At 51.4% G+C, this 20,315-nt stretch overlaps 1 protein-coding gene and 1 long non-coding RNA gene across 2 annotated transcripts; one reads left to right on the top strand and one right to left on the bottom strand.

Annotated features, from left to right (window-relative positions):
- Nucleotides 1–359: 359 nt before the first annotated feature.
- Nucleotides 360–11,686, bottom strand: Dnal4 (dynein axonemal light chain 4). Its single transcript, XM_027930377.2, has 4 exons — nt 11,596–11,686; nt 4,262–4,459; nt 2,694–2,777; nt 360–1,434 (listed from the first exon to the last, which is right to left on the bottom strand). The coding sequence occupies exons 2-4, from the start codon at nt 4,328–4,330 to the stop codon at nt 1,270–1,272; spliced, it is 318 nt and encodes a 105-aa protein (XP_027786178.1). The 5' UTR covers nt 4,331–4,459; nt 11,596–11,686; the 3' UTR covers nt 360–1,269.
- Nucleotides 11,687–11,860: 174 nt separating this feature from the next.
- On the top strand, nt 11,861–19,823 carry LOC139704976 (uncharacterized). The gene is made up of 2 exons (XR_011706904.1): nt 11,861–12,096; nt 19,503–19,823. It is a non-coding gene; the product is annotated as an uncharacterized lncRNA (long non-coding RNA).
- Nucleotides 19,824–20,315: the final 492 nt, after the last annotated feature.

Raw genomic sequence — 20,315 nt, 5'->3', positions numbered from 1 at the left:
CAGCCCTCACCGTGGCGGAGTCAGGGTAGGCTTCAGGCCTCGCCCTGCCAGGGGGTCTCCATCTTTGCAGCCCCAACTCCCGGGGCCTGGCACCCACAGCTTTTGAATACACAACCATTGAGCTGAGCGCCATTATGTGGCCTGGAAACGTCCTGACAGAGCTTGGTCTGGCTCCACCCAACAGCCTTCGCCGCTGACCACCCCTGACCACGAGGTATGGGTGAGAAGGGCAGGGCCAGGGTGAGCGGCCGTGCGTGGCACAGGGCTTTGCATTTAGCCAGAACCTTCCCTAGGCCCCCGGGGACCTGCCAAGCCTGAAGACACGGATCCATCTAACCTTAAGAGGCTGCAGACCAGGGTCAGTTTTTGGTCATTTTAATTGTAAAAACCAAAACATTCATATAAATAAGACCGCTGTGTAAAATATGATTCGTCCCCTTCTACTAAACCCTTCTCCCCACACTCAGAAAGAATATAGAAAACCCAGCAGAGATACGAAGTACAAATCAGCATGCGGTCCCTGATGAAAGCCACTGCAGGCCAGGTTCCCTGCTGAAGCGACCTTGCGGTGAGAGCACTCCTGGCCCAGGCGTCTCACCCGAGGCTCAGTGACACCTCGAGGGCCCCGCTCTCGACTGCAACTGCGCGGCTGGTGGAGGCAGCGTACAAGGGTCATGCAGCCCGGGGCGGGGAGGGGAGATGGGAGGACTGCTTGGTCCTCAGCCAAGGCCGGGCCGGGAGAGCAGGTCCAGTGGGATGTGGTGGCTTGTGCACCTGGGGTCCAGCTGGGAAGGGGCTTCTTCAGGGGGGGTGGTCACCACTTCCCCAGAGGACAAGAAGCTGCCCGTGTCCCTTGAGAGGACAGGCTCCTTCTTGGGGCCACTTTCATATGGCCACTAATGACAAGGACAGTGGGCATTTCCCAGCAGCACAGGGATGGAAGGCAGCGGGCTCCAGGGATGCCAGGGGACAGCCACCCTTGGAGAAAGGTAGGATGGCGTGTCCTCAGGAGAAACCCACTCCCTACCCTGTCACTCCCACCCTCCCTACAGGGAGAGGGCTGCCTCGGCCCCACCGGTAGCTTGGGACCCAGTGGGAGGGCTGAGAGCCGGGAGTGGCGAATTCATTCACACACTGGCGTGGCTCAAGACACTGGTACACAAGGACAAAAATAAAAGACCCCAAACTCCTTGGAAAAGCCAGGACCTGCCTGGAGCTGCTCCCCATCCCAGAGCAGGGGCAGGATAAAGCCCTGCAGGGGACAGAGTGTCAGGAGCACTTCCAGACACACACGGCCAGCGTGCCCCCGAAGTACAGGTAGAGGAGGTTCTTCACCTCGTGAGTGATCTCAAACCCAAAGCCCTCGCCGATCACCACGTGCCAGGAGGAGCCGAACTTCTTGTCCATGGTCTCTTTGATCATCTTGGCGGCGCTCTGGAAGGGAGAGGGAGCTCATGAGGGGGCAGCGAGGGGCAGGCATCAGCTGGCACCATGGTCCTGGGGCACCATTTCTGTTGCTCTCCTGCTCCTAGAACCTTCAGGAAGGGCCTCCCCACAGGCCACCTCCTGCCAGGGCCATCACACAGCAAAACCAGACACTCCCTCCCCAGCCAGGAGGGAACCAGCGAGGGCGGGCGGGAGGGCTCGGGCTGAGGGCAGCCCCAGGGCTGAGTCGGCCTCTGTGCTCAGTGCTGGCTCCTGGGCCAGGCCACCAAGTCCTCGGCTGTGAGCTGACAGAATGGGGCACAAAGCTGATCTTGGGACCACATGAAATGGCAGACACGAGAGCAGTTTGCAGACTGTAAGGGATTGTCATTGTCCCACAGGCGCCTGGGTGAAAGGCTTTGTCCTAACGGGGCTCAGGGAGAGGCCAGACTGTTTGTCCTAGTCAGGGTGGCAGCCCACTGCCTTCAGTGCTGGCTCTCTCCAGAAGCTTCCCCAGCAGGAAGCGCAGGTCTGGTGAGGGGCAGAGCACCCGTCTTGCAGGGTGCGGCCCATGCTCCGGCATCGCTGTGTACCAGGATCACCCACCACCATGACAGGCGCACGCCGAGCCCTCTGTCCCCATAGGCTCAGTAAGTAAACCAAGGCTGCCCAGTAAGGAGCTGTGGCCACCATCCTGAACTAACAGACTAGGTTGCTGGGCTCAGAGATGAGAAAGGCCAGCCTGAGAGTCGGGAGCAGGAGGGGCCAAGATGGGACAGGGACTTGGCCTGCTCGGCCAGAGTCAGGTGCCCAGGATCTGCCTCCCACCACTGTGCGACACGGGCTCCTTCCCACCACCCCTGGAAACAAGCCCACTGGCCACATCCCGGCCACGGTGACAGTCCTGGCATGGAGAGGGCCCTCACTTCTCTGGATGGATGATGGATGCGTGGATGAACGCCTGGGCGGGCCTCTGCTCGCCACTGAGATGGAGCCCTAGGGACTGCCCGGGCCAGCAGCCCACCTGAGGGTCTGGGGCAGGGCTGCAGAGACCCTCCGGCTTCTCTCCCTCTAGGCTGGGCGTGACCCTCGGTGCCCGGGCAGCAGCAGCCTCTTCTCTCCCTGGCTTCCAGACTGACTGAATCCCAGGAAGCCTTGGGCCTAGTCTTAGCAGGACTCTTTGGCGCTGGCTACAGGGGTCGGGGGCCACTCTGTTCACACGCAGGGTCAGCAGAGACACGAGGGGCCGCCTGTGCTGGTGGCAGTACCTCGTTGTTGTTGGAGAATTTCTCACAGGCTGTGACACACAGCTCCATGGTTTCCACTCGCATCTCCTCTGGCATGTCCGAGTGCTAGAGAGGGCAGGGGACAAACAAAGAGAGGCTTCTTAGCCCACGGCCTGGCCTCCCTGGCTGGCCTCTCCATTTCATGCTTAAGGCACGGACACCAGGTGACTTCCCTGGCACAGCCTCGGGCAGGGGACTCAACTCCTGACAGGCCTGCAGTTGAGGCCAAGGGGTGTGGCACGGAGTGGAGTCCAGGTGCTCTGGAGCCTAGGTGCCCTGCGAGGTGCCAAGGCCCAGCCAGGACAAGGGGAGAAGGGCAGGCCGGGCTTGGGGGCAGTGGTGGTGTGGCTTCCAATTAGACCTCTCAGAGCCAGAAGGCACAGCCTCACCACTCCGAGGGCTCCTGTGCCTCCCGCGCCTCTCCGGCTGCTCTCTCTTAATTAGCTTGCTGGCCTCCTCCTCCCAGCTGCAGGAAGGCCGGCCGTGCCCACTCTCTGCTCCGGGGGACTTTGTCTGTGTCCTCTATACAGGGAGAGGCTTTCCGCACCTTCTTCCCCAGCACTAACCTCTTCCTTGGGCTCTGGATTCCCATGTCCAACTGTCCCCTTGACAACCTCATTTAGATATCTGAAAAGTCACTTTTCCCCACAAACCTACTCTTTCTACATCTTCCCTTCCTTGGTCACTCTGGGAACAGTCCTCAACCCTCCTCCCCTCACTCGGCCCCTCCCCCATGAGCCCTGCTGCCTCCAGGCCTCCTCCAGGCCCTGCCCAGCCGCTGCTCTGTCTGGGCCTCCCTGCTTTCCCTGCTGCCACCTGGCGTCCCAAGCCCATGTTCTTGCGACAGCTCGAGTAATCTTAAAAAGAGAACCATCACACCTCGGTTTAGGCCCTCTCCTGCTTCCCTGACCTCAGGACGCACCTGCATTCCTAGCCACAGTCCTCCCTGCAGCCCCGCCAGGCCTGTCCCGTCTGCTCCTCCGTCACTCTGACCCTCATGTTCTGATGTCCTGCCCGCTGGGCCAGCCATGGGGCCTTTTTCTCTGCTGCTCCAGGATTCTGTGCCCATCCCACCTGGGCCTCCTGGGCCTCCTGGGCCTGCTGTTTCTCTGCTGGGAATGTCCTCCCCCACAACTCTGCGAGGCCTACTCTCTAACTCCATTCTGGTCTCCGATCTGAGGAGCTTCTCCAAAAATGCTGGCCTCTGCCTGCTCGTCCCGCACACCGGCTCCGTGTTGCTTTGTAGCACTTACTGTCTGCAACCGTGTCCTTTAAACATTCCTTTCACGTGGGCCAGGGACATCTGTCTCACATACCACCCTCTCCACAGTGCCCAGAACCATGTCCGGCATACAGCAAGAGGCCTAAATATATACTTGGCAAATGAATGAATGAATGAAAGGATGAATCACTGTTGCCCCCTGGATGTTTAGATCTGAGCCAGCAGAGCCTCCTCCTCTTGGCACCACCATCCTGCAGGGGACGCGCTCCACCCACCTCTCTCCAGGCTGCAAGGGCCCTGGGCTGTGTCTCCCTCCCATAGGGCTTACCCTGACCAGAGGGAAGGTCTGCAGGCGCTTATAGTCCGCCTCATCCTTCTTCCCTTCTGTTTCTCCCATGATCCTTCCCGGGAGGAGAGAGTGGGGCTCTCAGAAGGTGCCGGCACTGGCAATAAGGACGCCCAGGAGACTCAGGAAGCACGCCCTGCCAACTTGGTGGGAGCAGAGAATGTCTTTCCCCAAGGGGTGCTGTAGAAAACAGGAAAACCAGGAGAGGAGACTTGGCTTTAGAACCACACATCACAAATTAGAAACGTCTCAGTAACAATTTGACACCTCCCCATCTTAACTCCCCCACATCCTTTCCCAAATGGCCAGCAAGTATGCAGACGGAGGGTGAGTCAACGCGAGATGCTGTAAGAACACACTGTCATTGTCAAGATAGATGCTGACTGCGGGCCAGGCCCAGGATGGAGCCTCAAGCTAGCAATCAACAAACGCGGCTTCTCCTTGTGCCCACGACGCACCGGCTTTACTTTCCAGCAGACGTGGGCAGGAAGTTAAATGTTCAGGTGACAACTGTCAATCTAGGATTACTGCCAAGTGAGGGGTCCTCCCTGCAGGACCTGATCTGTGAGGACCTGGACGGTGCCACGCTACCTTCCCTGGCACACCAGGTCCATTGCTGTCCCTCTCAGGTCACTGAGTCCTCTCTGGCTGGCCTAGAATTGGGCAGACTGGGTGCTGGTGATGGTTTGCAGTGACCAGCAGAGTAGCCTGGGCTTCAGATTCCCCATCAGCAACCCAGGGACAGTCACGTCTCTCTCACAATGAGAAAGGGGCCACCACGAGAACTCAATGAGACAAGGCACGGAAAGCAACGCCAGGCACGTGGCGGTACGTGTCATTCTCTCCACCTGCTTCCTAGGGAGACCAAGGGAGAGACTGGGAATGACCGGAAGTTATAAAACTTATACCCACGCAGGGCCCCCGCCAAATCTAGTATCAATAACAGAAGGGGCCTTTCCTAAAGAGATGGGCCTGGGTCCGAAATGACAGGGCGCACTGCTGGATGTCTGGATGTTTTGATTTATCCTTATCAATGTATCAATTCAAAGGGCTTTGTAATCCCAGAAGCAGTACCGACACACGAGCACAGATCACTGCGACAGTGGAACTATTTTAATAATCTATATTGAACAAATCCAGCCAAACAACATTACAGCATGTCTCACTTTCCCAAATAAATTTACTTTTACTGCACCACTACTCAACTCAGGATGCCTGCCACAGGAACTAACTGGTAGGTGCAAATATTTTATTAAAAAACATTTTTTTAAGGCAGGGCCTCATCTTGCTCAGGTTGGCCCTAGACTCCTGGGCTCAAGGGACCTCCTGCCTCAGCCTCCTGAGTAGCTGGGACTGTAGGTGGGTGCTATTATGCCTGGCTAACAGGTAGATAGTCACAGGTGACGTGCTGTGTTCCAGCCACCATGCCAAGCGCTCCACATGCATTTATGCAGCTCATCATGATGATGACCTGCAAGTCAGGGCCTGGGTGAATGGAGGCAGGAGGCCTCACACGCCGGCCCGAGGCCAGCCAGCCAGGCAGCAGCAGAGGCAGGATGGCATCCAGGTGCTACCCTGACACGAGCACTCTGCAGCTTTATTCTTTGGGCCTCCTGGCTTCACCCGCGGTGGCATTCACAGCACGCTCGCGCCTGGCCACTAGTGTAGCTCGGGTGTCCCACAGTGATGTGAGTTTCTGATCTTCCCTTTCAGTGTCCAGTGTTCTAAGGTGACTGTGACCTTGGGTGCCAAGCACAGTTCCCTGAGCATGCTTTCCCGTCTGGGCTGGGCTCTGATGCCTCCGAAGCCCACAGCACTCCCTTGGCTTTCCTGGGCGAGGCTGGCAGCCTGGCACCAGTTTCTGCCGCCCCACTACGCTGGTATTTTCTGATTTCCCAGGGAACAGATGGCTCCTCTTATCTCATGATTCTGGGCATTTGAGCCACTCTGATATTGCAGTTTTTGTTTGTCTCTGCATGTGCTGGCAGATCACCAGCTCCATCTCGCTGGACTTTCTGGTCAGGTTTACCTTTGCTCATCCCGCTAAGGCCCTTCTCCAGTCCCGCCCTGTCCTGGCAGTTTTAGGATGGCCACTGTATTGCCCCCTCCTCCACCCTCCTCAAGGGGTGACAGAGCCGGTGGCTACCTTGATAATGAAAGTGTCCCAGGGCTCTCTGGGAAGTTCAAGTGGGAATGATTTCAAATGTGGAAGCAGCTGCTGAGGCATCTTCCACCTAAACATTTCAATTCAGTTCAATTCATCCTTGGAGCTAAAAGTGCCAGAAGCAGGAGGCCGGAAGGGACTTGAGAGCCACTGTGCGCGCCAACCCAGGTGGGCAGGGTCTGGGCAGCTGCTCACATCCTGTTCTACCTACAGAGTCCTGCGGAAGCCCACGGGACCTCAGGGGCCTACCTGAGCCTATTCCTTAGGAACCAAAGAGGGAAAGGCCCCAGGACAGGTATGGGGCCTGGCCCAGAGGAGAGGACTGCTTTGGCCCTCAAGTCAGAACATGTACGTCTGAAAGCCGGTTCCAGAAGGGAAGTCCAATTCTTTTTTTTTTTTCCCTGTGGTGCTGGGGATTGAACCCAGGGCCTTGTGCATGTTAGGCAAGTCCTCTACCAACAGAGCTGTATCCCCAGCCCAGGAAGTCCAATTCTTCCCACTTCCTGGCTCTCTGACCTTCGGCAAGTAATTTACCTAGGCCTTGGTCTGCTCTGTGAAACAGGAAACTGATTCCCATCTTCTCATGTTCAGAAAGCTGATGCAGGTCCACCTCGTGTGCAGGAGATTACAGATGTTCAAGGTCTCTGCGCTGCTCTTGGCCTGTTCTCTGTGACCACCACCTTATTATTGGCCAAGTCTCGCTCAACTTTATTAAGGACTGTGATTTATTATTGTAAATAGCCTTTGCTATACTACATATACTTCTATTGTGTACAAGGGATGGGACTTACGGGGTTAAAATGTGTGGTTGGAAATGGTGTGTTTTCAAGTACAGAAAGGCACGAGGATTTTTTATGACACTGTATTATTATAGTCCAGATGCAGTCATTCAGCTATGGTTGGAGAACCCTGCTGAAAGGATGCTACCCAAAATAGCAGGACTAGGCATTCTAATGACCTTATCAATCTCCCCCGTGAATGAGCACGTGCCTGAGAGAAGTCATGTCAGGCTGGAAAGAGCCTTTTAATAATGTAAGTGTGTCCACGCCAGGGGACTCGAAGGTGCTAGGTGCTGAAGCCCGGCCCCTTGCCACCTGGCCCCAAGTGACACACAAAGCCAGGGACAGCCTTGCTCTCCCAGGTGCCCTTTACCATCCCCCTCCCAGGTTCCTCTCACGGCCTTGCCTAGAGGCACACGCAGGGCTCCCCCATGTTGCCAAGCCTGTTCTTGTGTGGCACTGACCTCAGTCACCATTTTTTATTTTGCTTCTGAAGCCGTTATGGAGAACACATAAGAGGGGCAGGGTGCGTGGGAGGGGTGGGGAAATGAGTGGACTCTGGGAAATAGGCCAAATGTATCTGCCGGCTCGATGGGTGGGGGAGCCCAGTCACTCACAGCCTTAATCATAGCTTTCCACGATCTAAGGCCTACAATGCATCTGAGAGACCGCAGGCCACCAGCTTGTCATGGTGGTTCCAAGAGCAGCCTCCACGGCAGGTCTGATTCACATCTCAGTTCTGCAGAAGGAAGGTCAGACAACTGCCCACTGCTCCCGGCCTTGGTTCTCTCAGCTGGGACCAGGAGTAAGAGGGGCCTCTCCCTCCCAGAGGGATCAGCTCCATCACTGATGGGAACCTTCCATATCCTTCCTCATAGACTAGCACTCACACTTCGAAACATTCAGCCCAGCAAACCAACATTTCCCAAGTTCCTACTGTGTGCAAACCACCGCGTTAATGTTGGAGGAGGAAGGTCACAAGGTGCAGGCCCAGGTGGCAGGGTGTGGTCACTTTGTGCCTTTACACGCATTTTCTCCCTTCCACCTGGTGAGGCCTACGAGGAAAGTACGAGCAAAGTATGAGCACCCGACTCTCAGACCAGGCACCTGAGCTCGGAGGCTATGGCTGGCCCAAGGTGCACGGTCAGCAAGGGCCGAGCCAGGACCCGAGCCCAGATCTATTTTCTGACTACTTCCTTCCGTTTTCTCCCTTGTCACTCCGGTATCGGCAGCCACGGGTGCTGCCATCTGTGTAGGCCTGCCTTCTGCTCCCAGCCTCGGCCTGGATGCATGCATGTGCACCTTGGTCACGCACATCCTTTTCCTGACTCGCCTGTGCTCCGCCTTCTAGCAAACAAACGAACAAAGCTGGGAGGTGAGGAGGAAGGGCCACAGCAGGTCAGGGTGGAAGGCTGGGCTTCCCAGAGGCCTGGGGCTCTCAGACCAGCTGAGTCGGGGGCAAACCCAGGGGGCCAGTCTTCATTTTGCTAAGTAAGAACATTAAACACGTCGCCTGCCGTACAAGAGGGAGATGTGATGGGAAGAAGGAGACGACTGCAGAAGGAAGGTCAGCTCCTCTCGAGGAAAGACGCCACCTTTCACACACACACACAGGCTGTTCTGTTTTGTTTTGTTAACACTGTCCTTCAATTTTCTCACTTTACTGAGGTCCAGTGAAAACTGCATGTGCCTTAGACATGAGAGGGAGGAGGAAGAAAATAAGGGAAAGAAGCGGGGTGAGAGGTGGGGGAGGGAAGGGACATCTGTCGACTAGTAGAGATTGGCAGTTCCCACAGCTATCTGTGTCTAACACCATGTGATAAATGACACTGACTAGGGTGGTACCTCCTCGTGGACATACCCAAATTTGGATGAAATCCCAAACACTTTTGTCAAGATACAGAAAGTCACGGCCGTGCAGCCACCAGCGCCGAGCGAGAGCAGCTGCATGCAGGCGGCAGTTCCCCCACCCCTCGTCTTTCCCACTTGGTGGAACAGATTTGAACGCAGGGACTAAGAATGACATTATCACAGAAAGAAATTGGACTCAGCCAGCACTGATTTATTTCTTAAAAACTCATTCACAATTGCTAATTGCCGGTGACATCTCACAACCGATCACGACTTGGCCAAGTGTTGAGAGTCCAGACAGTTCCCTGAGGCTGAGGGACTTCATCTGGTCTCTTCTAGATGTCCCGGAGCACAAAGACCACATGGCAGAAGTCCAAGAAATATGAACATTGTAATTACATTATATTTCAGGAGCTGGAGACATAGCTCAGTTGGTAGAGTGCTTGCCTCGCTTGCAAAAGGGCCTGGATTCAATCCTTAGCATCACACACACACAAAAATTATATTTCATTAGCCTCTGAGAAGGGAGAGGACCTATCAAAGCTATCCAATCACATTTAAGGGACATTTAAGATGTCCCTTCCCTCACCATTATTCCTATTCTACTGAGGAGCACAGAGCCTGAGTAAAGGAGATCCTTTACCCAGCTGATAAATGGAGGAGCTGGGATTCCAACCCAGGTATATAAGACTTCAACTACTTTAAGCAAGAGAGCCCCTGCCTTCAAGGAGTTTACAGTCGAACAGACCAACATGCATGCCTCAAGGAGTTATGGTTCACCGTTCCAGAAAGGGTCACAAGACAGATGTAGAGAAGAGGGAAGAAAATTCTGGAGGGGGAGAAGGAGGCTAAGAGAGGACAGCAAGAAAAGCTTGGGGATGGGGGCAGTGGCAGCACTGGAATCAGGCCTTCAAAGGTAAGTGGGATCCTGACAGGTGGGCAGGTGAGAAGCCTTCCAGGCAGTGAGATGACCGAACAGTGGCACTTAGGCAGAAAGTGCCAAGCATTTTCTGGGGAAATGCAATAGTCCAATTTGACTGCAGTATAGAATTTGGCCAAAAGGAAAGAAATAGGCTAGGGTTGGGTTGTGGAAATGTAAAAGACCCTAAAACCCAGGCTTAAGAAGTGGCTTTTTTTTTTTTTTTTTTGGCGGGGAATGGGAAGCCCTTTAGAGTGTCCTTGGTGGTTGGTGTCAGGGCTGTGTGTTTTGGTGGGTTGTGTGTTGCTGTCATCATCTCATCTGTGGAGAGAGGAGATAGTGACAGCAGTCAGGAAGCCCAGGTGACAGACATTAAAGATCTGAGCCAGGATGGTGGCTTAAGGAATGGAGAGGATGACAGGTTCAGAATAACCTGACAATTGCCCAAGTGGCATGGGCACAGTAGAGTGACTGCGGATGCCCTAGAAGGATGAGTACACTACTGACAGACACCAGGGAAACCAGCAGAGGGGTAAGAGAGCAGGCCAGCTTGATTTTAGAACTATTAGGTTTAAGTCGCTGACAAGATGTGCAAATGGCAGAATCTAGTCAGAGTAGGAAATCGCTGAATGGTGGATGACCAGAGGCAGAAGGGAAGCCATTGAGTCCCACCCGGTGCAGCACTGTATTTATTGCTTCCTGCCTCCTCATCCGTATCCCTAACCACAAAGCACAGGCAAACGATCAAAACTGGAGATGCGGATCTGAGAATCAACTGGAGAAATGACAGCTGATGCTGTTGGAAATTGGTTCATACTTCCCCGAGCGGGGGGAAATGTGGGGAGGGAAGAGAAACAAATACTGACTCTACATTGGGCAGAACTCTGTACTTCAATTCATATCCTCAGAATTCCCAAAGGAGATGCGCTGGCTTTATATATGCACAGACTGGTGCCCAGGGAGGTTAGGTAACTTGCAAGGGTCCTGCAAGTAGGAATCTAAAGTAGGTTGGCCAGTTCTCCGCATCACACACACTTCCTCCCGCGGAGAAAGCATCCTCAGGAAAACCTACAGTGGGGTCTAAGAATAATATCCTTGGACGCCAAGTCCAAGAGGCCTTTCGAGATCATTCAAACCGAGTTCTCATTTACAGATGGGGAGACTGCGTCCCCAAAAGGGTAATGACCAGTCCAGAGTCCCACTAGTTGCCAACTCTCCAAGCCAAGCAGTCTGGGGCCAAGGCGAAGGTGACCATCAGCCCAGACGCGGAAGGTGGATTACTTCGCGAAAGGTTGGGGAATCGCGGTGCTGGGGGAGTCGGATCAGAGAGGCTGAGCGAGCCCAAAGCTGGACGGGGCGCCGGGTAGAGGGGAGAGGCGGCCTGCACAGTCGCGACGGCGAATCTGTCGCGACCCAGCACGCACGTCCCCCTGGTGGGTTTGCGGGGAGGAGGGGGGGAGGTCCTGGGGCTGGGGAACAGCAGGCAGGAGACTGAGGTGGGGCCTCGGCGGTGGGCGAGGCCTCGTCCGCCCCGCGTTGCCTCCCGCCCTCCCTCCAGGCCAGCCCTCCCCGCCTGGCTGCCCGCCGCGCCCCGGGGCCTCACCTGCTCCCGCGGGGGCCGGAGCCGGGGCCGCAGCCAGCGCACCCCCGCCAGGGTTGTCAAGGAGCAAACAAGAGTGTCTTAGCAACCAGCAAGGAAGTCCTGCCCCCTCACCGGACGTTGACAGGAATTTCACTTGTTATTGGTGTATAAAAGTGTCAATCATGTGGAAGGGACCTACGACGCACGGGTTTGCACGGAAGGGGGCGTGACTTACAGGCTAGGGAGGCGGGGCTTCGCTTATAGTCGTCTTAAGTGTGCCCGAGGAGCCAGGGACAGGCGGAAGTTCTCGGTTTGGAGGAACTTGGAGAAGCGGTATTACCTTGGGTTTTTTTCGACATTTGAAATAACAAATGCAAATTTTATTGGCGTCGCGACACTGAGCTGCTACTTTATTAGGCTCTCAGAAGCCCACTCAGTTCTCACCTCAGTACTTTTAGTTGGTAGGATCCACGTTCCCTCCCGAACTAAAGTGAAGCTAAGGAACCACTTAAAGGAAACAAGGTAATGACGCTGGAGAAGAACCCAGGTGCTCTTTCCATCGCGCCACACCCTCCTCCAAGGTCGCCCAGTCCTGGTCGCTGGACAATTAACGAAAATTAGGAGAAGGGGAGGGGAAAGAGCCAGAAGATTACATTGCAGATTACATTGGGTGGATCAAAGGGTGCGTGAGGGACTCCGTAATTTTAAACATTTACTTCATGCTTACTTTGGGGTTGAACCTCTATTGTCCCTGGCAGTTACTGGGAGCTCAGCCATGGCCAGGTGTTAGTGATTCAGAGAGGAGCAAGATGAGCACCTTGATTCCACCAAAGGCACAGATCAGTAGGGACAGAACAATTCTTTCTTTTGCTAGTGTGGGGCTGGGGATTGAACCCAGGGCCTTGTGCATGTGAAGCGAGCACTCTACCAACTGAGCCATATCCCCAGCCCAAGAGACAGAATAGTTCTATGGGGGACTATTGGAGGCTCCTGTGAAGCTTGGATGTAGAGCAAATGTAGTGCAGGTGGGAGGCCAGGGGAGTGAGGATCCAGAAGGAAGTAGGAGTAGACAGAAGGTGTTCAGATGCTGGGTTCAGGAACTCCAGTCCTCCCCCAAGTGAGGTAGGAACGGGGGAGAGTGGCTGTTGGAGGATTTCAGGCAGGGCAGTAACAAGTCTTATTTAAGATCCAAGAAGATCACTTAGGTGGTGAGGACAGTGGGCTGGATTTGGAGTGTGTAGACAGAAGGCAGCTACAATGATTTTGGTTTTGAGACTTGGCAGCTTGAAGTGCACTAGGTCCCTGCCGTTCCCAGCTTGCAGCCTTGGCACGTTGTGAGGGTCCATGGAATGTGTCACTCAGCCTCCAGACTTCCTTAGTCCTCTTTGCCAGCTCGCTCTGGGAGATGGAAGGTGGCCTTTGAGTGAGATGATGCTCTCACTTCCGCCTCTCACCCAGACTCCTCCGGCAGGGGGTCCACATCTGCTGTCTTCTTTCTCACCTCCCCTTCAGTCTTCAGCCTGTTGCAATCTGGCTTCCACTCCCACAACACCACCCAGATTGCCTCTTTCACAGTTGCCAGTGACCTCCTGAGCCATGGGATCTGAAAGCCCCACTTTCCAGCTTTACGTTCCTGCCTCCATCGGCCTGTAGGCTGGAATCTGCTCTCCATGACCCTCCTCAGGCTCTAGCATGGAGGCAGCGCCTGTAGAACTCTACAGTGCAGATTCAAGGCCCCACTGCACCAGAATGGTGAGGGGCAGGAACATGGACCTTCCCAGGCACATGGGTGCACACCCACGGGATAGTTGCTGCTCCATCCTGACACCCTCTCCTGCATCTCCACAGACCTCCCTCCATCTTTGGCCCCTTTCTTGGGCTTTTCTTCCTTTGCCCTCTGTGCTTCACCAGCGCTCTCAAATTTCTTGCTACCTTGAATCACCTACTTATTCCTCAGTAGCAGGGTTTCCTTCCATCTCATTCCCCAGTCATCCTGATTTGAATGGACAGATTTGAGTGGTACCTGTAAGCAGGTGGGATTTAGCTGGAGGAGGTGGGTCACTAGGGGTGTGCCCTGGAAGGGTGAGTCTTTCCTCTGGTCCTTTCCCCTGCATCCCTGCTTCCTGGCCACCAAGCGGTGGGCAGTGCACCTACGCCACACCCTTCCTCCTTGATGTCCGCCTCAGCTGGGCCCAGAGCAATGGAATCGATTGACCACAGATCGAACCTCTGAAACCATGAGCCAAAATGAACTTTTCCTCTTCTAAGCTCTTCTTGTCAGGTATTTTGTCACAGCCCAAAGCTGACGAACAGAGCCCACCTCTGGCCAGTCACATCTGCCAGGTCTGACTCCTGGCTCCCAGTACAGGCCCTCCTGGCCACGCCCGGGGCCCTCCCCACGTGCACCACACCATGATCCTGGCTGTGTTGCTGCCCAGCTTTCTGGCGGGACTCCCCGACTGCAGTCTTGCTCTGTCTAATCATTCTCCATACCAGTCCCACCTGTTTAACAACTTCCCTCCTCCACGGAGCCCCAGCGCTTGCCAGGTGACATCCACGTGCCATGACCTGGCAGTCAAGGCCCCTCGTGTGGGCCGTGGTACCCACATCTCTCTATTTTTCATTTGTTCTAATTAGTCATACAAGACAGTGGAATGCGTCTCGACACAGCATACGAAATGGAGTTTACCTTCTCATTCTTTTAGTTGCTGTATCTCCTCTTGCTGCTCCGTCCTGTGAGCTTTATGCCCCAGACGCCGACTCTCCCTCCTCTCCCCACCCTCCAGGCTGTTCTCACCTCCCTGCTTACACCCTGCCCCTACTCCTCCTTCATCCTCCTTTTTGTTAGAGGAGTTTATAGGCTTTTGGCCTAAACTTGCCACATTGGGATCCCATCATGTGTAACCAGAAGAGCCCTTTGTGTTCCCTTCTGGTGTGGTGCGTGTTTCTGTCACTGTCTTCCCCTCTGTTCCCTGGGGTTTAATCCTGTCTCCTCCTCAGGAGAGCAGGACCTGGCCCTCTTCATCTTTCCACCCTGTGTTCCTCACAGGACCCAACAGAGAGCAGGCTCTCGAGGCCCCTTTATGCTTCATGGTGGGACGTGGGACTCAGCTCATGGCTTGTGTCCTTTCCCAGAGCAGAGCTGGCTCCATGCTAGCTGTGACAAATCTGTGTCACAACTCCCTGGGGCTCATTCTTGGTGGCTCCCGACCTGGCTCGGTCCCCAAGTAGCCTACTTCATGATTCCAGAACTTTCTCCCTGCCTTTTCCTCCTTCCCTGTTCACTGAAATTTAACCATTCTGATTCCTTGTTTCTAAAGAGCCAACTTATGATGTTATTCTCTTTATAATATTTTTCATTTCCTATTTTATTAGTTTCTGCTATTATCCTTATTATTTCCTTCTTTTTGTTTGTTTGTTTTTTTCCTCTTTCCCAGCATACACTTTCTAGGCTAAAAATTTCCCTCTCAGCATACAAATTTCCCTCTGCATCTCACACGTTTTGGTATTCCATATTTTCGTTGTCATCTGGCTCAAATGGTCTAATCAAGGAGGTCCCTTCCTTGATCCACATTCATGGATCCATGAGTCATTGGTGTTTTGCTTCGTTTGTGAACATCTGGGCGTTATGTAGCTTCTTCTATTATTGATATCTGGCTTCACACCCCGTGTGCTTTCATTCTCTAGAGTTTATTGAAACGTGCTTTCATCCGGCAAACGATCAGCTGTGCATTAGCTTCCTGCTGCTGCCACACAAATTATAGCAGACTTAGTGACTCAACACAAGCTTGTCGTCTGTGATGGTCCTGGAGGTCAGATGTCTGAAATAGGTCTTGTTGAGCCACAATCGGTGTCCCCAGGGCTGCATCCCTTCCTAAGAGAGACTCTTGTTTCCTTGCTTTTCCAGCTTCCAGGGGTTCCTTCTTGGGCCATGGCCCCATCCATCTCAAAGCCAGCAACCATTGGTTGAGTCTCCAATTGCCTCTCTGTGACACGGGCTCTTCCGCCTTCCTCCTCCGTATCTAAGCACACGCGTGATGACATTGGGTCCATCTGGATTATCCAGGGTCCTGTTTCCTCTGATCAGCCACAGTAATTCCATCTGCAGCCTTAATTTCCTTTGCCATTGCCTGTCACTAAGCTTTCCATTCTGTGACAAAATTTCTGAGAAAAACTATGTAAAGAGAAAGCTTTATTTTGGTTTCAGAAGTTTCAGTCCGTGGTCATCTGACTCCATTGCTTTTAGGTCTGTGGTGAGGCAGAAGCAACATGGCGGAACTGCTCACCTCAGGGTGGCCAGGAAACAGAGAGCGCTGCAGAAGGGATTGGGGACAAGAAGCACCCTTCAAGGATGCGCCCCCAATGCCCTCCTTCCTCCACCTCACCCCCAGCTCCCAACAGTACCCTGAGTTGGGGATCAAGTCTTCAACACATCAGCCTTTGGTGGGACGATTAATATCCAAACCCAGATGCCTTGTGACATAGTGACAGTCTCTGGGGATTAGGGTGTGGTCCTCTTCGGGGAGGAGGTATGATTTTGCCCTGTCATAATCAGTAAATTTTCCATGTGAAATTGCAAAGGATGTCTACTCGGTAGTTACTTTATTGGGTCAAAATTGTTGATCATTTTGTTTAAATTTTCTGTACCCACACTGATATTTTTGTCTGTTCTACAAGTTATTGAAAGAGGTGTGTTAAACTACTTCACTATGATTTTGGATTTCTAGATTTTTCCTTTTGGTTCTTTCACTTTTTATTTTGTATATATGGAGCTATGTTCATATGTGCATTCAAATTTATAATAGTTATATCTTCCTAAGAGATTGACTGTTTTTTTCCCTGCAGTGTTGGGGATCAAATCCAGGGCCTCATATATGCTAGGCAAGTGCTCTACTGCTGAGCTAGACCCCCACCCCCAAAACTGACTCTTTATTATCATGAAATGTCCCTTTTATCCCTAGCAGTGCTTTTTGTATTAAAGTGTACTTTACACTAAGTGTACCAACTTTTAGTCAATATTTTCACAGTATATATTTTTTATCCTTTTAATTTGAATCTTTCAAATGACAATTTTAAATTCAGATTGACATATTAATTTTTCATTGGAATATTTATCTTTTTGTATTTAAAGTAATCACTCATGTACGTTACATTTATTTTATTTACTTTGACCTTTTTTGTGCTACTGTCATTAAATGTAGCTTTTACTAAAACCTTGACCCAAATGCCAGCAACTTCAGAGAAAAAATTTGGGTGGAGAAAAGAATTATTTCACTTAGGAAAAATAACCACTCTATTTTTCCTGATCTTTGACACCCACAATTTAAACATAAACAACTGCTGTAATACTTTAGACATCTCCTATGTACTGGAGCAGTAACAAGATCTAAATAGGGTTAGGCTTTTAAACATTAGGTCAAGGCTTTACATAAAAAATACCACTTTACTTTTCCCCCCCGCTAAGTTTCTAAAATATCACATACTTTATCTGTATCTGCAACCATCTGGGAATTTTTAGGAAACTTTTATGCATAATCTTATTCCTAATACCTGGCTCTTTAAACTCAGTGACAAAAGATTGACACCTCCAAAAAACGATGGCCAGGGAGATGTCATCTGAGATGGGCGTTGGAGGCAGTTCCTTATCCTCCAGGGCTAGGGTGTGTGATCTGTGCATTGTCTGATAGTCTTCTCTAAATTCATGATTAAATCAGCAGATTTGCCATTTGTTTTCTATTGTCCCACCTTTTCTCTCACTTTTTGGTCTTCTTTTGAATTTTTATCATTCCATTTTTTTTAATAACTTGTGAGTCCCATGTTAATACACAGACCTTTTAGTGATACCATAGGACAAATAACAGTGCTCCTAGGCATGTTAAAGTTTCATGTAAATTCATATTTTTGCTACTTTCAGGACAAAGGAAGGACATTGAACTACTTTACCTGTGTGTGTCTCTCCCCCACCTTTTGTTCCTGTTGGTGTCATGGGTTTGTAACCTCACAAGATGTAATCGCTTTTGTCTTTTTCCATCAATATTTACTTAGCTTGGTATACAGCCATCCTTTTTGGTGGTCTCCATTGGAATCTCCATGCTCTCCCCAGGGATTACTTTCTCTCCCCCTAATGCACTGTCTTTAATATTTCCTTCAGGGAAGCTCTGCTGGTGAGGCCGGCCTCGAACTCTCACTCCTCCTGCCTTCACTTCCCAAGCTGGTTATGGAAGTGCACCACCATGCCTGGCTCGGGGTCCTCTCTCTTGATTTCTAAAGGATGTTTTCAGTGAATGTAGAATTCTGTGGAGCCAGTTATTTCCTTCCAGCACTTGGGAGATTTCTTCCTTTCTCCCTTCCTTTTATTGAAAAGTTATTGTCTTACTCCATTTTGTGCTGAGTTTTAACTGAGACTGAGTTGTTAGTTTTTAGTTTTTTGGTACTGGGGATTGAACACAGGAACATCTTAGTATTGAGCCACATCCCCAGCCCTTTCATTTTTTAAGTTTGAGACAGGATCTTGCTAAGTTTCTGAGGCTAGTCTCGAACTTGCAATCCTCCTGCCTCAGCCTCCAGAGTAACTGAGATTACAGGCATGCAGCACTGCACTCTGCAAGACCGAGTGATTTATAAGGAACAGGAGTTTATTTCTCACAGTTCTAAGGCTGGGGAGGCCAACAGCACGGCACCTGCAGTTGGTGAAGGCGATCTGACTGTGCATCCCATGGCTGAACAGGGAGGGAAGGGGAAGAGCATCAGAATCAGAGGGAGCCACCTTGGGTTGGCTGCACTGGGGTTGCATTTCTCACACGTGAGCTGAGGGGACACATTCAAGTCACAGCAGGAAGCTATCCTTCTTGCTGTTGCTTCTTGGAAAATAGAACATCCTTCTCTGGGTGCTTTTAAGATCTTCCTCTTGTCTTTGATTTAAGGTTTTTTCACTTTCAGGCCCTCTTTGTGGTGTTCTTTGCATTTCCCATGTTTGGAGTTCCTGAGGTTCTTGAACCTGTGGCTCAATGTATTTCAATGGTTTGAGGAAGATTCCTAGACACTATGTGTTCTAATATCATTTCTGCCCTGATCCCACTTCCCATTTCCTCAGGGCTCCCAGTGTGTCAGGCTTTTGCGCAGTGCCCTGATATTTGCTTAACCCTTCTCGGCACTCCATGTTCCCCTCGTTTCGTTTGATTTCTTGAATAGAGAAATTCCTCCCTGCATCTGGCCTGTTGTTAAATCTATTAAGTTCACAAATTTGGGTAATATATTTTTCAGTTCTCAGATTTCCATTTGATTCTTTTTTCATAGTCTATAATTCTCTGTTGAAATTCTCCAATTTGTTCTCTAATGTCCCAAATATAATAGCCTTCCAGTGTTTCAATTATGAAAGTGATTTCATAATTGCTTTCAAGGGTCTTATAACTCCACTATTTGGATCTCTTATTTTTGTATTTCTTAATTTTTTATTTTTTACTTTGAGATAATTGTAGATTCTATTCTGGTGTGTGTGTGTGTGTGTGTGTGTGTGTGTATCAAAGTGAGATCTCTTGTGTTCTTACCTGAGTAAAACATCACCAAGGTATGGACACAGATGCGATCATATCCAGATTCCCTCCACTTTTACCCATGTGTGTGTTTATTTCTATGCAGTTTTATCAGATGACTTTAAATTTTGTTCTCCCCTATGGAAATTCAGCCATTCAGTTTGTTTCTGGATATGTGATAGTTTTCTATTGAATGCCAAATCATGTATAGCAAATGTCTTACAAGCCTGGCAATGCTGTAGTTCCAGCTACTCAGGAAGCCAGAGTAGGAGGGTCATTTGAGCCCAGGAATTCCAGACCAGCCTGGGCAATGTAGTGAGACCTCACCTTAGGGGGAAAAAAAGTAAAATAATATTTTCTTTCTTGCTTCTTTCTTTCTTTCTTTATTGTTTCTAGAAAGCTGCCGGTGAACTGGCTGATACTGTAATTCAGTTGATGAATGGAATGTAAGCTGGTAATCCATGGAAGGCTGGATGTTTGCAGGGTACCTACTGTGAAGCTGTGACCCTGGCTGGGTCAGTGGCACATCTATCATCTCAGTGACTCGGGAGGCTGAGGCAGGAGGATTGCAAGTTGGAGACCAGCCTCAAGAACCTAACAAGAAAGACTGTGCCTCAACATAAAAAATAGGACTGTGGATGCAGCTCAGTGGTAAAGTGCCCCCTGGTTCAATACCTGGTACACAAAATAATAATAAACTAACGCTTTGGGGCATTATGACCCTGAAAGTCTGGGTCATTTGCCAGAGTGCCTCCTCCTGAACCTGGAGTTCTTCTCAGCTGGATGCTCTACACCTCTTTGGTATCTGACTTCTAGGACAGTTGGCCAGCTGCTGGACACAGCCATTTGTGGGAGGTGCCTGCATAGGCGGCCTCTGCCCTGAGGTCAGACTCACCCTCTGCACTTCTCATCCCTCACATTGGTGTCCCTCAAACCGCCTGTGGTCGGCTCCTCCCTGGTGCCTTCCTTAGACGCCTTTTTTTGTTTTTTTTAGTATTTATTAGTTGCAGATGAGCACTCAGTACCCTTATTTACTTTTATGTGGTGCTGAGGATTGAACCCAGTGCCTCACATATGAGAGGCAACACTTGACCACTGAGCTGCAGCCTCAGCGCCCCTCGGACGTCTTAAACATGCCCTTCGTTTTCTCCTGGGCTTCTCGGCGGGGAGTCGGTGTACAACAGAAAACTCCTCCACCAGCTGTTGTTT

Source organism: Marmota flaviventris, chromosome 3 (genome assembly GCF_047511675.1).
Source record: "Marmota flaviventris isolate mMarFla1 chromosome 3, mMarFla1.hap1, whole genome shotgun sequence".
Lineage (NCBI taxonomy): Eukaryota > Metazoa > Chordata > Mammalia > Rodentia > Sciuridae > Marmota > Marmota flaviventris.
This window is presented reverse-complemented; position numbering and strand designations above follow the sequence as displayed.

Excerpts from the sequence above, each read along its gene's own strand:
- Dnal4 (XM_027930377.2), bottom strand. The coding sequence starts at position 4,330 with ATGGGAGAAACAGAAGGGAAGAAGGATGAGGCGGACTATAAGCGCCTG. Across the intron at positions 2,778-4,261 it reads AGACCTTCCCTCTGGTCAGG|CACTCGGACATGCCAGAGGA; the intron begins GTAAGCCCTATG and ends TGCCCTCTCTAG. Across the intron at positions 1,435-2,693 it reads AATTCTCCAACAACAACGAG|AGCGCCGCCAAGATGATCAA; the intron begins GTACTGCCACCA and ends TCTCCCTTCCAG.